At 46.7% G+C, this 16,505-nt stretch overlaps 1 protein-coding gene and 1 long non-coding RNA gene across 2 annotated transcripts in view; one reads left to right on the top strand and one right to left on the bottom strand.

Annotated features, from left to right (window-relative positions):
- LAMB1 (laminin subunit beta 1) overlaps positions 1-9,607 on the bottom strand; it is a 70,267-nt gene extending 60,660 nt beyond the window's left edge. Inside the window, exons 1-5 of the mRNA XM_035020349.1 lie at positions 9,449-9,607; positions 9,175-9,304; positions 7,875-8,050; positions 5,258-5,393; positions 1,920-1,993 (exon numbers count right to left, since the gene is read on the bottom strand). Of these exons, the coding sequence (XP_034876240.1) occupies positions 1,920-1,993; positions 5,258-5,393; positions 7,875-8,050; positions 9,175-9,211 (423 nt within the window). The 5' untranslated portion in view covers positions 9,212-9,304; positions 9,449-9,607. The remainder of the gene's footprint in view (positions 1-1,919; positions 1,994-5,257; positions 5,394-7,874; positions 8,051-9,174; positions 9,305-9,448) is intronic.
- Positions 9,608-9,726: 119 nt separating this feature from the next.
- The window catches only part of LOC118020612, a 41,897-nt gene continuing 35,118 nt past the window's right edge, over positions 9,727-16,505 (top strand). The window contains exon 1 of the long non-coding RNA XR_004681955.1: positions 9,727-9,778. This is a non-coding gene — a long non-coding RNA (uncharacterized LOC118020612). The remainder of the gene's footprint in view (positions 9,779-16,505) is intronic.

Genomic DNA, 16,505 nt, shown 5'->3' with positions numbered 1-16,505 from the left:
CAGGTCAAATGCAGTCCCAGATCTCTCTTCACGAAGCTTCCTGCTTCGGCCCAGGCTAAGACTACTCTCACCCTCCTCCGTGCTCAGAAAGTGCACCATCCGACCTTCTGCTGGAGCACTCAGCACCCCGTGACATAAGTTATTTGCAAGTCTGTGTTTCCCCCGCACCCCTAGTATAGGTGGGAAGGTCCCGCAGAAAAGCAACCGTGGTATCTTTAAAATCTCCCGCAAGGCCTAGGGCAGTTTCTTACAGAAGAAGATGGCTGAATTCCTCGATCTACTTATTCAGTCAGGAAATACTTGTAGAGCAATCACTACCTGCCAAGCATCAGCATAGATAGAAATGATCGCATTCCCATTAGATGCCAGGTAGCAAGATGATGCCTATTCCCGCAGCAGAGGGCTAGGTCGCACAACCCTAGAACGCAGGTGTTCTCATTCTTCCTTCCCGAGAAGAAGCCGAGGCTCGGGCCACACGTGCCAAGAAGGGGCAGAGTGGGGATTTATACCCAAGCCTGTCCAACCCCATAGATACTGCTTTTCACATGGGAGCTAGAACCTGCAGGATGAGGTCTCTCTCACCAACTACAGTCTGACCGCCTGTACCCATTCTTCATGTCCCTGTTCAGTCACTGCCTCTTTGACCTTCCTCACTTGTATGCACAGTTTCCCCTTTGGCCCACGGTATTCACTTGAATGAGTATTTAACTACAGAATATGTACCCAAAGGACCTCTGGATGGACGCAAACTCAGAATGACCCATGTAGGCACACGGATGCCCTTTCCGAAGTAAAAGATAGGGCCATCAACATGAATAATGATATTTTTGTATATTTTTAGGTGTCACATAACAGAAAGGCAACATCCTCATGCATGGCTGAGTTTCACTTCTAATGGCCAGGCTGAGCTTGGCCGCGGTTAATGAAGGGAGGAGGCACAGTGTTGAGTTGCTTAGTAAAAGCCCCTGCTTCCCCCAGTGTCAGGTGTCACAGTGGGAGCCTTCCTCTCTAGCAGCAACAGCACCTCTGGGGTGGGGGGTGGGGAGGGTTGGCAGGGGGTAGGGGCTCAGGCCTGGGAGCCAGCAGTCCACCATCCCTCCTAGTCATGTTCTGACTTCCATGCTCCTTGGCCTCCCAGGCTTTGGTTCCAGGCACGGTAAGACTTTCTCGGCTACCCACACACGTGGGTCAATCTCTCCCTGGCACCTCTTCCTAACCTGAGAGGGTGCAGTTAAGGCCCCTGACTCCAACCAAAAACTACCCAAAGCGATTTTAATCTGAGAAGACAGAGGTAAATTATGGGTTTTATGTGCATCAACGTGTACTTTAAGCCATGCGAAGTCTGTCATTTCCAGGCAGCTGCTTATGAGGAAACAAAGGGACTTTGTCCAGAGAAATTCCCTAGCCCTGGAGTCATTTTACATCTCTAAAAGAAAAAGGATGAGAAAATCCACATTTAAGAAGGCATACGCATTTCTTAAGGAACCGCAAAACTGTTCCCACAAATTTTGCAAACCCTTGAAAACTAAAGATAATACACTTCCTTTGCAGTTACCAAGCTCAGCATTAAAACATCAACACAAGGGATCAGGGATTTATTTTCCAGATGTTTCATTGTGGTTTGGGAAAGTCAAAGCTGCCTCTCTCCATGGGGAAATAAAAAGACATCTAATTAAAAGTTTACAGTTGAATTACCTTAGAATACAGGCTCGCTCTCTCCTGCTTGCCACGAAGATAGAGTATTTGTTAAACATAGTTATTCATGCCCATCTTTAAAAGCTGCTCGATGATCCCAATTTATGGCAACAAGAATATTTAAGTTCCCATTTAGGCCAACTCACAACAGACATCCATACAGAAAAGGGAATGACACAGCGCTCTCAACGTGTCATTTGTGGGAAAAATGACGAATTCCTTACCTTGAAAGTCATTATGAGATGAGTAAAATGGAATTCTGCTTCCAAATCCAGTTGGATCGTTACATTTTCCACGCCTATAGGAGATTGTTTAGAAAGAAGAAAGGAAATAGTAAGGTAAACAGGGCCATCTGTGAAGAGTTGGGACTGTTGTCTTAAATTCTCTTTATGCCCCTCATAGAAATCCTCTTTGCATTCTATCTGAAAGTGAAGCCGAAGACAAGAAACCTGCCTCGGGGTAGGAGGTAAGGCACCAATCAGAAGGATTCTCCAGTTTTCCACAAATCGTTCCGGGAGTTCGACATACTGCATCTGCTTGGTGGAAAAGGCCTCTGCAGAATGCCTCTAGTTGCTGTCAAGAAAGGCAGCTTTTGGGGGCACCTGGGTGGCTCAGTTGTTAAGTGTCTGCCTTCGGCTCAGGGTCATGATCCCAGGGTCCTGGGATCAAGCCCCACATCGAGCCCCACATTGGGCTCCCTGCTCCGCAGGAAGCCTGCTTCTCCCTCTCCCACTCCCCCTGCTCGTGTTCCCTCTCTAGCTGTGTTTCTCTCTGTCAAATAAATAAAACCTTAAAAAAAGAGAAAGGCAGCTTTGGCTTAGGAGAAAGTAAAACATCTTCCCAATCCTCTAAGCCCAGTGACTCTCAGAGGGGAAGGATGGGGTCACTTCCTGTGCACAGTAGGGGTTCAGCTTGCAGCCTAAAGCAGGGGACCTAATCCTCCTCCAGGCAAATCACAAGTATTCCTTTTTTTAATGCAGCAGCAAAGAAAATAAATAAGAGTCTACCACGCATGTTAGTTATGCTCCCGTTTAGAAAGACCTGTCCCTGATGGGGAAGCCTTTGGATGCATCACCACAACCGAAAAACAATGCCAGAGACACAAAGAATGGGTCAAATAAATGAACCGGCCCAGAACAAATACTAACATCTTCCCTTTCAGGGGGAAGCCTGAACAAACAAATGGGCATTTGCACCATGCCCCGAGGGTCGGTTAGTCCCACGTTAACACACTAAAAAGGCCACTGGAATTCTAGGGATGGAAAGTAGCTCCCTCCCCTCCAATACCTCGGGCCCTCCAGCCTGCCTGTTTACTAAAGGAGACCCCTCCCTGTTTCCTGGGCTCGAGAGAGCTCTGGGGGTCCACCTTCTAGAGCAAAAGAAGTCTTAAGGACAGGAAGACAGGAATGTGTCAGAATGAATCATGTCACAGGCTGGTGTATTTTCAGGAAATCAGTAGGACTTTTGAAATAAACTCTCCCACTGGAAAACCGCCAAGCCAATTGTAGGGGGTGGGGGGTGGTCACTGAAACGGATATGAGTTAGTTGGAATGTTAAAGAAAAACATTATAATCACACTAACCAACCTTATCTAACTTATTAAAAAGAGCATATTATAAACTGACTCTGGACATTTCAGAGTGAAATGCTAGCTCAGCCACCATGTGTCTCTTCTCTCCCAGGCTTTTTAAAAGCCTACAATGTTTGTTCAAAATGAAGAGATAACAAAATAACGTAAAGTACAAACAAGACCAGTACCCTTTCTGTAACATAAGAACATAGGCTGCAATGTGCGCCCTAAAAGCACATTCCATTTAGATTTAGAACCTGATAAGGCATTACAGTTGTTGTTTTTTTTTAATAAGGGAAGAAAAATCCACAGAGAAAAGAAACAAGATGATTCCTTTATGGCATATTTGATTTCTGTCGGACCTAAGGATAGATCATTAGGAAGGGTAAGTGAAAAGTAGCTGCACCCTCCGAGCCCGTTTCGATGCCTGAACACCGATAATTTAATGCCGCCATCTAAAGGTCAACTTGGACGAAACCCACGGAAAATGGATAACATCACATCCATAAAGAACGTCTTTAATGATGAGCTGTTGGACATCAAGGAGAGGACGGGGCAGTAACCATCAGTCTGACTTTCTGAAGACTAGGCTTCAGCCTAACCTCATCTAATCTCTCGTGACAGAGAATGCAAGCCCCTCTACATGAAAATCTGTCTTTCTGGCATTTGGCCTCTTTTGCTCCACAAATTCAAAGTTGCAGAAATTGATGAACTCCAGATGTAACCAAGAAAAACCCTCCCCTGGAACTACAGCACAGGATGAACAATTTGACTGTCTATCAACTTGATACTAAAGTTGAGACGTCCTTCTAATGGTCTTTTCATGTCACTGGAAGAATGTGGGCAGTCGGGACATGCTCCTGTTTGTAAGCAGCTCTATGCTATTTCAGAAGTCCTTTGGGATTTGAGTACAGACTTACAGAAACCTCTCTTTCACACTTAACTATCAGCCAAGATAACCACCTATAAGAATTGATAAGGCTCTAATGGACACATGCTTTTTTGAGGACCAGTCTGTCTCAATCTGGTAAACAGTGCAGTCCCAAGGCTGACCAATGAAAAATCAATCAACCCTCCCCCAGAAACCAACAGTCTTCTGGAAAGCAAGTATAATTTCATAGTCAATGACAAGGAAGTCTAGTAAGGGAGCTCCTCTTTATAGATTATTAAATGACAGCAAGCCTCTGAAAGCTTCCCAGAGATAGGGCATATATAATAGAGAGATCTAATCGAATCCATGCTCTCTATGGCCAAGCCTAGGTTCACTTCTTTGAGAGCCAGAATTCTCATAATTTTTTGGAACATCTAATGATACCTTGTTAATTAAGAGACACAATAACTCTACCTTTATTTCCCAAAGTTCAGCATTCAAGTTTGAAAAAAATGCCAAACTAACTGGGGCTTACTTTCCCAGTGAAGTAACAACAAATTTGATGAATTTACTAAACCCAAATCCCAAGGCAAATAAAGGAAAAGGGGGCTGGGTTCACATACTCACTAGAGAAACTGAGTTGGGGTCATATCTAGGTTGACAGAGTCTTGAAAAATTAACATCTAGTGCTAATTCATAGTACTGTTACTGAATTTTCTCTAGAGGGAAGGACAGCGATGGTAGAGGTGGGGGCTGCTTCTGCCCTTTCCTTTGGGGTTGATCAAAATGAAAGATGCTGTATTTTGTGGAAGATTCAGGGCTGTGCAGGGTCTTCCCACACCCCCAACAGATATACCCCATCCCCGCAGACTTCCTCACATGAGGACTACGAAATACCCCTTTGGTCCAGCATCAAAGACTGCTTTCTTATAGAAAGTGCATGCTTCCGGAAAAAAGATCAGATTTTACCAAGAAAAGTTAGTGCTAGGCAGTAAATCTGCCAAAGGCCATAATTACCGGGCAGAGAAACCAATCAAGATTACAAATACTCAGGAGTCTATAAACTCCTTCCAGGTGACCAATCACACACCGTGGAACTTGTTCCCACACCAACCACATACCATTTTCGGATTGCCACCAAATCTTAAGGCGGTTTGGAGCAAATGTAGTGACCACATTTTCAATGAGATGACTGTCAGGATTGAGGGTCTCATGATAAGGATCTTGTGAATTGCAGATGAAGCATTTTTTGTCCTCCTGAAAGGAAAGTTAGTTTCATGAGTCTAGGAAGCAATCACACACAGACAGACAGACACACACGCACACACCAAAAATTAAGCCCACAATACAGAAATCAAATCTACTTGCTTCAAGAAAAATGCATGTGCCAAAATTACTTACGTGACACATAATATGCCTTCTGCTTTTTAACTTATGGGATATGAATTACTCCTGAAAATTTCCTCCACTCTTGTAAATTCAAGGTCAAAAGTAAAAGGCGGCATTGTCTCCACAAACTATTAATTTAATCAAAATGAAATTTCTAGGCATAAGCCTTCATCTCAATGAATAGCTAGAGAAGCTTACTCTTCCAGTAAAATGCAGAAGAGGTATTAGAGAATTTCTGCTGACATAAAGCAAACTGAAAAATGAAAGGAAAAAAATATTCATTCAGCCTGATTTTCTAAAACCTCACAAGACAGAGGCCAAGTATTAGGCAGATGTATTTAAGCAGCTTTGGGAAATACAGAACCAGTTTTCTCAGCTTCTGCTCTGCCCAAGCAGTGAACTCATGGTGGCAGCTTGCAGGCTAACCTAGAAACCGCACAGAATATCTGGGAAGTGGGTATCATGCTGTGCTGCTTTGTTGAAAGCACTGTATCCTGAGACTAACTCAAAGAACGCCAACATGGACCCTAATGAAGCTGAGATGGCATCTACAGAGATCCACATACATCGAACAACATTCAAGCAGTGGTAATATTCTGATAAGGACAGTACCAACAGGCTGTACTCTTATGTTTGTATTTATTTAGCTATTAGTTATCCCCTTCCTCTCAAAAGGGTTTAGGGACTAGCAAAATATACTAAGAAAAAGAGAGAGAACAGAAGTCAGGAATGCAGTGGGACCCTGGACAAAATACTTAAGATTCCTGCCTCAATTTTCAGACCCATTAAATGTTTGAGAAAAGCGCACACCCAGTCCCTTTCTTTAGGCTCTGATATCTGTAAAGAGCACTCCACACTTTCATGGCTAATCACGTAAACCAGTGAGTTTGCCTCGACTTGGCTTTGAAGACAATTCAATTCTCATTCTGGTCAAAGCCAGTTTCAGAATCTAGTGATTCATTTACAGGATGTCCTCGCCTCTGAGGTAAATGTTAACACAATATTTTAGGTAAAATTTACATGCTAATATTAGAAAAGGTACCATCGACTGCCTTCATTAACTTGTAGTCAAGGAAACTAATACTGAAGAACAATTACCAGAACTTAAAAAAAAGTTTAATTACAGCCACCCTTCTAAGCAGGAGGAAGCAGTCTAGACATCTCTGTATAAACCTGGAAGCAAATGAGCAGAATCCACTTTACCGCATTCCTTTGGTTTAATTTATCAGGTCTCCAGGATGGGCACTCTCTTGGCTTTGTAAAAATGAATCCATTTTAAGGCCTCCACCGTGCAAACTGCACAGCATGGACCTCCTCCCAAAGGGCAGGTATACAGATAGGTGAAGGGACCAAAATGGAAGCAGTTGGCTCTGGCCCAGCTGCCTTTTGCTTGCTTTAGAGGTCAGAAATATCAGTCTACTTAAGAAAAAAAAAAAATCAAGCAAAAGGCTTCTGATTCTAGGTAGTTGGTTTTGGGTCTTTTTTAAAAAAAAATTAGTTTTAGGACGCCTGGGTGGCTCAGTCAGGTTAAGCGTCTGCCTTGGGCTCAGGTCATGATCCTGGGGGTCCTGGGCCCCACATGGGGCACCTTGCTCAGCGGGGAGCCTGCTTCTCCCTCTGCCTGCTCTGCCTGGCACTCCCCCTGCTTGTACCCCCCCCCTGAAAAATAAATACAATCTTTTAAAAATAATAAAATAAAAATTAGTTTTGACTTTGTAAAAACGTGACCTTTGAAATCTAAGATCCTGGCCCACTGTTAGAAGCAGCACCCTGAAATTTCATTTTGGTCCTTCGCTATCAGGGTACCATGGCAACCAGGGCATTTTGAAAAAAGTATCTAATGGAGGTAGATGGGGAACAGCACCACAGGAGAGAAAATCAGGTTCAGTGATTACAGCGACCTTGCAAGGTATCTGTCAGTGCTGCCATACCCTTTATCCAAGTGAAACGGGAAAAACCAAAGATCACTACTCAGTATAAGAAAAAGAGCATAAACTATCTTTTATACACATTTCCAAGGAGGACAGATTTAAAATAAAAACAAAACCTAAAACACTCGGGACTTTTGAAGGCTCCGGGTCAGGATCCGGGGCAGGGACCAGGTCTGCCCGCAGCCCTGCCTTTCCATACGGACTGTGCTGGCGGTGGAGGCGGCAGGAAATGTTTGGCGGATACAACTGTGAAAACCGAGATGGAGCAAAAAAGGGTGAGCAACCAGTCCAATCCCGGGACTCCCCGACTGGCCGCGCTTCCTATCGCTGGCAGGATGTGGAGTCCCCAGGGCCTGGCCCCTAGGTCTGGACCGGAGGAGGCGCGCGCAGAGCCGGGAGCTGGGATCTCCGCCCTCACCTGGAGGTGGCTGACAATACAGTACGGCTCAGGCTTGTGCAGCCCGCACGTCGAGGTCACCGAGAGCTTCTGTGCCCGGCCGATGAGAAGGTCGCCCGTGGCGGGATAGCAGCTGCCCTCCGCGCAGCCGTAGCTGAATTCGGGTTCTTGAGCGCGCACTTGGGCTCCGCACAGGGCTGTGGAAAGGGCAGGCGACCGGGGAGGTGGGGAGGAGGGCACAAGCAGGGAGCGAGCCCAAGCAAAAGGAAAACAAGCAGGGGCGGGAACAGAGTAGGTTCAGAAGAAAGCAGAACGCACAGAAAAGAGGCATAGTGGAAAGACGAGCGAAGGGAGAGGCCGGGACGTGGAGAGGGTTCGGAAAGAGACACGAGATCACGTTGGTCCGGCAGCCCAGAACATCATTCCCGGGAAACCCATAGACACTCAAGCCCCCCCAGATCTGCCTTGGGGAAGCAGCTCCAGCCACAAAAGGTAGATGTGCAGACCAGCCACTTCCATGTGCCTGTGCCTGGACCTGAGCGCAGGGACGCGAGAGGCCAAACACCCATGCGCGCGCCGGTAGGTGGGTGAGTGTATGAACCTCCGTGCACGCGGCAGCCTGTGCATCCTCAGTGTGAAACCCTGTGTGTGCGCGCGCGTGGAAATGTGTGAGTGTGGGGTTGCGAGTGTTTGTGCGTGCATGCTGGGAGGTCCCGGGCGCTTCTCTGGGGGCGAGGCAGCAGGACTCGCAGGGGGCGCCGCCTTCCCAAGCAAGGGGCGAGTGGACAAGTCCCTGCGGCTTTGGAGTGGCTTCAACGCTTCGTCATTCCAGGGAAGCACCCGGTCCAGCTGTTTCTGGCGCCATCCGGGGGCAAACAGCGATGGTTAATCGAAGCCACATGGCTCCAGTCTGTTCCCAGGACTAAGCCTGCGCTCAGCTAGAACACTTCGCTGGGAAATGGGCTCCAGGGGAGCCCTCCGCGGCAAGCCCCCAGCCCACCCAAGCAGCCTGCCCCCGCAGTGGAGAGACCCACAGTGAACCGGCCCAAGGTGCAAAGCCCGGAGCAGGGGCCGGGGATCCCCAGTTCTGCGCACAGAGTCCCCGGGTTGCGGGTCCGCGGCGATCCTCGCGCGCACTCCCCAGCCGCCACCGAGGGCGCTGGCGTTTAATCCCAGGGCACGATTCCCACCCCAGTCCCTCTGCGGATCCTCCGGGCTCCCTCGAAGCCGGGTCAAAAGCCTTCGCGGTCTTCTTCCCCATCCAAGCCCACTCCTCCTCCCACCCTCCACCACCCCACCCCCACCGCGTCCGCGGAATTACCTAAGAAACTGAAAGCGAACACCTGGAGCAGCCCCATGGCCAGTCCCTGTAGCCGAGGGGACAGTCCTTGCAGAGGAGGGGAGCACGCACCCGCCGAGCCGCCTGCCCCTTTTTTCCCCCGTCTTCCTTTCTGGAGAAGTAGAGAAAAAAAAAAAAAAAAGCTAATGTTCATAGAGAAGAGAGGGGCCCTTCCATTTCCTGCCGCTCCCACGGAAGCGGGGAGCTGGAGGGTCGGGAGGGGGAAAAAATCGCGCAGCCACTTTGTCCTCCTCACCGAGCGGTGCGAGCGCTCTCCCCGCCGCCGGCAGCCCCGAGCCCAAAGAAGGGAATTAGAAAGTTTAGCCTTGGGAGGAACCGGGGGAGGCGCCTCCGCTCATGCGCACACGGAGAGCAGGGGCTGAGGGGGCGGGCGGCCACCGCAGGGCGAGGAGGGGGTGAGGTCCGGGTCCCACCCTCCCGGGGCGCCTCTTTTGTTTTAAGGCCGCGCCTGCGGTCGCCGCGGGCTTCGGGCTCTCCCGGGTCCCGGCGGGGCTGCGGGGCCGCCCCCGGGGGCGCGGCGCTGGCGGCGCGCGGGGGACGGGCGGCGTCTGGGCTGGTCGCGGAGGTAGGTGTGGGGATCGCGGCGCGAGGGGGCCCGGCGGGACCTACCGCGCGCTCGGGCGTTTACATTTGCAAGCAGTGAGTCACGGAAGGGTACCCGGGGCCACAGACTCCCGCCCCGGGCACCGGGGGAGGCGGGGGAGGGAAGGCGGGTTAACCCTTAGAAAGAGGGTCGACCTGTCAGGTTGGTTGCCGGGAGGGAAGGGAATCCGGTATCACTGAGCTTGGGCTAGACTCGGCATCTCGGAGGTGTCCACGCGAAGCCAGGGAACTGCTGCTCACTTGGCTCCCTGGGCGCGCACATTTATTCGGGACCTGCCTTTCGTCCCTGCCATCCAGGTGGCCACGGCATTGAATTACCCATTTAATGGTTTTTATAAAATCTACTTCTTACCTAAATCCAGACGATGGCTCTAATTCAGGTAATTTCTCGAATGACACTATTGTTGGTGAGGCTTTTCCCCATCTCACAGTGACAGGGTTGGTTCAACCACGAATGAGACACACTTCACCGTCTCCACAAAGCGCCACCTCGGCAATTCTAGAGAGGAACTCCATGGTACACAAATGGTGAGGTGGGGGGAAGGGGAGGGCTTCTAATGGCACCGTGTGCGACCTGTCTGGTTAGATCAGGGGTGAACAGAAGCAGCTCACCCATCTCCTGGGGGTTGGGGAGGTAAGTGAGGCTGGCGGCGGGACCGCCACCCTTCCAGTGAACTAGCCCAATTCTGCTGCCTTAGCGCAATGGATGGAGTCAAAGTTGGGGTTTTCCGCAGAAGTGCCCTGCACGAGGGGGTACAGTTATTTGCTAGTCCAGCCCGGAGATTTTGCTTGTTTTTAATTACCCCAGGGAGAAGGGTGTAAGCGGCTAGTTGGTCAGCTTTTAACTGAGCTGCAATGAAATAGGGCCCAGGGAAAGTTTAATCATTAGACCACAAAGTAAAGCTGCTTTATGGGTTTATAAACTTCCTTTCTGCTGAGGGAGGCAGGAGCCTCAGGTCTTGGTGATGCATTAATTATTCACTAAATCAGCACTTGCCCTGTTGCAGCCTCCAGAGTGGTTCGCCTCCAGCCAATGCCCAGGATCCTTGGTGCTGGCTGGGCAGCCCCAGCAACACAAAGAAAGCAGGTGCTGTTGTGAGGGTTTATTATTGCAATGGAGGGTCTTCAGAGCTTAATTAAAAAATATTCAGAGGCAAATGCTTTTCCCCTTGTTGAGCTCTTAATACCCTGGGCTAAAGTTGCCTCTTAGTTTTTCATCCATACACATGACAAGCATCATTCAGTTCTGACTCTTTCATGAGACTGGCTTCTGCTTGGAGAGCCACTGAGCCCTCTCTGCTACTCAGCAGTGATATTTCTCCCTGGTCAGTGTCTTCTCATAGATTGCAAAGAGTCGCCTCAGCACTGTTCTAAAGCGCTGTACCCTGACCACCTCACTCTCAGGAGTAAACTTACATTACTGAGAAAATTAAGAGATTTGTTGAGGGCTTTTTTTTTCCTCTCTCTTTTTAACACATACATGCACGGAATAATGTATAGAATACGCATTCACCCTCTGACCATTCCATCTGGGAATTTGTTGGTCTCCATTCCCCATTCCAGAATGTACTTTTGTCCCGGAAGTATGTGCCCTCCTCTGACCTGCTAAGGATAAGGCTCTCACGTGCATATCTGCTCAATTTCCCCATCTTGAGAAAAAAAACCAAAACGCTTCTCTATTCTCTACACTCTCAACTCCTTTCCTCCTTTTGATTTCCTAGCCCAAGTATTTGAAAGGATGGTCTGCTCTTATTTGTTTCCTCTTGGTTGCTCCTTCATTCCATTATAATAGGACCTCCATCTCCACCACTGGTCTCACCATGGACCCTCTTACTGTCAAGTGCAATGGCCGTTTTCCCCACTGGATCTCTTTGTGGCTTATCTCACACGGTCACTCCCTTCTTGAGACTTTTTTCCTTGACTTCCAGGACACAGTTCCAACATTTTCCCTTAGAACTCTAACTCCCCCTCTCCCGTTTCTCTTTCCCCTCCCTTTCCCTTAAACGTAGGTGCTCCCAAAGGTTCTGTCTCCAGCTATTTTTCCCACTGAACACTCATCCATACCCAACCTCTCCACCACCTTAGGCTTGGTACTCCCTACATCTATAACTCAAGCGTGTAACTTGCGTGGAATTTACATCCAATTTCTAACGCCTATTGAATAGGTCTACTTTGATGGCCCATAAGTACATGCGTTGCAAAACTGACCTCTCCCCACCCATCCCTCTTAGAACAAAATGTGTTCTTCTGTTTCCAATTTCTATTATTGGCAAGGTGATCCACCTCTGAGCTCAGGACAAGCCTGGGAGCAAGACTAGCTGTAGGATTTGCAGGGCCCAGTGCACAATGAAAATGAGCATGTGGGCCCTTTGTTCAAAAATTAATGGTTTCAAGATGTTGACAGAGCATTAAACCAAGCCTGGGACCCTTCTGAGACTCTACAGATCCCACATCCTTAAAGCCGGCCCCACCTGGGACTTGTGTTGGCCATTTCCCTCTCCTTACCTTTTCCAAAACTAGCTCCTGTCCTTTCTACTTTACTAGCAGCTGGCCACCATGTTCCCACTGCTCCAATATCATCACCCTTAGTTCAGTCTGTCCTCAAGTCTGGTCTGAACCCTTGCAGGAGCCTCCCCGCCCCTCCTGCCCCGGCTGCCATGTCTATTCCAAACTCTCCCCTTCTCCTTGTCCAATCCTCCCTAACATCACTAGAAGGATTTCTGAGGCACACCTTTGATTAAGTCATTCTCTTGTTCCAAAGCCTTCAATGGCTTCCCTCTGCCTATATGAGCTTCTTTTTTTTTTTTTTTTTTAAGATTTTATTTATTTATTCATGAGAGACAGAGAGAGAGAGAGAGAGAGGCAGAGGGAGAAGCAGACTCCCAAGGAGCAGGGAGCCCGATGCGGGACTCGATCCCAGGACGCTGGGATCATGACCTGAGCCGAAGGCAGACGCTTTAACCATCTGAGCCACCCAGGCGCCCGCCTATATGAGCTTCTTGAAGTTGCCTGTAGAGGACATACTTTATACTTTTGCCCTCTCCTCCATGGACCCTCATTGGACTCATCACCTTAGTGAACTACCATGCATCTTTAAAGCTTCCACTTAAACAGAGTTCCTCTCTTCCCTCTCTCCACCCCCAACTCTGTCCACCAGCACCTTGTAAAAGCCTGTTCCAGCGTAAATGACATAATGCTGTAACTATTTGTTTATGCCTTATCTCTGATAGACAGTAAGACAAGGCCAAGTATTGTGCAACATTGATTTGTGCCTAAACATTGCCTAATGTGACATGGGCACATTGTAGGTGCTCAATAAATGTTTCTTGAATGCAACTAAATAAAGACTGGTCTCCATGTTCTAAACACTTCTTTAAATCTTAAATGTCCACTTTCTACCTAACATGTATTTCTAGTCAAGTAGAAAAAAATATCACCAGCCTTGAGTTCAGTTTCGGAATACTTCCAAATTTCACTCATCAAAAAATTCTTCCTCTCTGTTCTATTTCATACGACTTCCTCTGGTTTCTGAAGATGTTACAAATTTAGGAGGAATGAATCACTTTTGTTAGTGGAGCTCGTCGAAGCTTTACTCCTGCTGACATGACCCTTACCTTCTTATCCATTCCACATGTGTCATCACGTGGCACGACCTGCTTCAGCAGAAGGCAGTCTTTACTGGAAAGTTCTGCAGCATTTTGAATGGCAGGTGGGACTGCAAATTGTTGGCTGTTCTGTTACAAAGAATATGTAACATTTGTCTGAGGCATTATTTGTTTGAAGGAAAAAAAAAACTGCTTTCAAGGTCACCTTCATAGTTGTAGAATGCCACTTATGTGTCTCATTTTATTTTATTTTTTTAAATTTTTTTATTTTTTTTAAAGATTTTTATTTATTTGCGAGAGAGAGAATGAGAGACAGAGAGCATGAGAGGGAGGAGGGTCAGAGGGAGAAGCAGACTCCCTGCTGAGTAGGGAGCCTGATGTGGGACTCGATCCCGGGACTCCAGGATCATGACCTGAGCCAAAGGCAGTTGCTTAACCAACTGAGCCACCCAGGCGCCCATGTGTCTCATTTTAAATCCTGGATTGATGTAAAACAAGGATGGCACATTCTAGACTTTGACCTTTAGGTTCTAAAACCTGACTGTTTACGTAACATCGTTCTCATTTGCTGTGGAAATTAGATTTAAATGTACTTTGTGAGATTCGGAAGTGAGCTAAAAAAGAATGTTCAATGACCAGGAAAATTCAGAACAAAAGTCACATAGCACTTTCTACATGTCCCTTTTATAGAATGTGGGACAGGAATTTGTAATCTTGTATTAAATATCCTTGCCCTTAGGAGCTCTTTGAGGGCAGGCACTGTATTTTATTGGAATTTGGATTCCCCTCCAATGGCAGAGTTTTTGGTGTACGGAATACACTCAAAATCTGCTTGCTGGATAAATAACAAAAATTGAATAACCCTTTCTTATAACCATTAAGAGAGCACATAGGGGTGCTGTCACCTAGATTATGGAAAGCCTGAATCAAGCAGGGAGTCCTGGCATTTTCAATCTTGGACTATAAATAGAAACTGCTATGTGGGCTTATCTTAACATCCCTTTGTCTGGTAACAGCACCCAGAGATTTTTTGAGGGGACTAGTCCCCTGACATTGTCAGCCCACATAATTTGGGTGGGGCAACTCCCTCCTTGGGCTCCAGGCTCATAATTCAGTGCATTTTCATCTCCTTCTTCCCAGTATTTGGTTTAGGGATGAGTGTACAATTCAAATTTGCAGTTAGGTAACTTCTGGGATTTTTTTGTGGGAGAGAAAATCTCTTTCCCCCTGGACTTAGAGTTATATGGATGGAACTGGTAGAGGCTGCTTGAGACCAGGGCTAACCACAGAGGAAGGCTGAACAGAGGGAAGCAAAAGGGCAGATCCTTAAGGACCTTCTTGGAATATCTTGATCCAGCTATGCCTGAAGCCAGCAGACATTACCCAAGCCAAGACATTTTCCTGGATACGCAGCATGAGAGTTATAAACCTTTGCTGTTTGTAGCCTGAGATTTGGCAGGGGGGTTGGGTGGGGGTGGGTGGGGGGGGGTGTTGTTTTAAACTGCAACATGACCTAGTTTATCATGATTCAAGCAGGTCTTTAGCATTAGTGTCTTAAAAACAGTCATCTGTCTATTAAGTATGTCAAAAGAAAGGTCACAAGTGAGGACCCAAGTCTGTATTTGAATGTTTTAAGATGGTCACTAAAGTGGTATAAGGTGGTCACATCCATGCTCTTCATAGGCTTTCTGAAATGCTGTATACCCATCGAATTTCACCTCCCACAAAGGTGGCAAGAGGATTCTTTAGATCCTGCTGGAGGTAGGGTGACACTTTGTACCCATCTATGCCCGTGAATTCCAAACCTCTTTAAAAACTTCTTATCTATATTTAACAAGAATGCCATAGAAACAGTCTAACTGGGACACATTTTCGGCTCACTGTTTATTCTTTGTTTATGGATTTTAGCATCTGGTTGCTAACCCGGCGCTTTAAAAATGAGTAGGAGAGAGATTAATGGTTGAGGTAAGACTCAAGAGCCTTAGCAAAGCTCTTAATTTTTTTATTTAATTAGATTCGTAGCAGGATTAACCTAAGTGTAGTCAATTAAACATTTTAAGACTTGATTATTCGTCATAAACTAGTTTCATTTTTCTGGCATATCCTATATTTACCTTCGTTCATGAGTGCCCTACCGAGAGGAGGGGCAGTAAGAATGTAAAAAACACAGATTCTTGCCAGTTCACATATAATAAAATTTAAGACCTTTAAAAGTAAGGGTTTTTGTCTCTCTGGTCAGCTTTTGGCAACTTTGATAGTTACCTTCACAAACATCTGTAGAACTGGAAGTTTAAGAAATTATTACAGCTACTTACTTTAGAAATACTTAAAAAGTATTTTTTTATATGAGCTATGTGCTTGGATAAAATACATTGGCATCTAAAATTTGAGGCCTGCTTTTTGTTTTAAAACTGGTGCTTGAAAATCACCAACATCTGATTAACTATCTGATAGTTAAGTTTTAGAAAAACTTTTAATTAAACTCTGTTCACCTCTTATAGCAATCTACCTAAAATTGTATTTTAAAGATTTTGAAAATTTTATTTCAGTTGATGGTGTTACTGCCCTTGGCTTTGTAATGATGCTGAAATTTGGTAATAGCCAGAGGAGGAGAAAAGGACTTTCTGTATGCCAATATTTTAACTTTTTCACTCTTCCTTTACTCTTTTTTAAATCTAGATTCTGTCTTTCTCCATTTGAAATGTCCGGTTCAGTTCCCAGTGAGCCCCAAAAGTCCTCACCACATTTCCCCATGAGTTCCCAGTCCCATGCCCGGCACATGATAGGTCCTTAGGATATGCTTATTGAATGAGAAAGCATTTATTGGGGCGCCTGGGTGGCTCTGTCAGTTAAGCGTTGGGCTCTTGATTTTGGCTCAGGTCATGATCTCAGGGTCGTGAAATCAAGTCCCACGTCCGGCTCCATGCAGGGTGTGGAGCCTGCTTAAGATTCTTTCTCTCTCTTTCTTGCTCTTGCTCTCGCTCTCTGTCTCCCCCTCCCCACCCAGCTTTCGCCCATGTGCTTGCTCTCTCTAAAATAAATAAATCTTAAAAAAAAAAAAAAGAATTTATTTAACTTCTCTTT

The sequence above is a fragment of the Mirounga leonina genome, unplaced genomic scaffold (genome assembly GCF_011800145.1).
Source record: "Mirounga leonina isolate KUSES-001 unplaced genomic scaffold, KU_Mleo_1.0 Mir_174, whole genome shotgun sequence".
Classification (NCBI taxonomy): domain Eukaryota; kingdom Metazoa; phylum Chordata; class Mammalia; order Carnivora; family Phocidae; genus Mirounga; species Mirounga leonina.
Note: the sequence above shows the minus strand (reverse complement) of the source record. Positions and strands in the feature narration are given on the sequence as shown.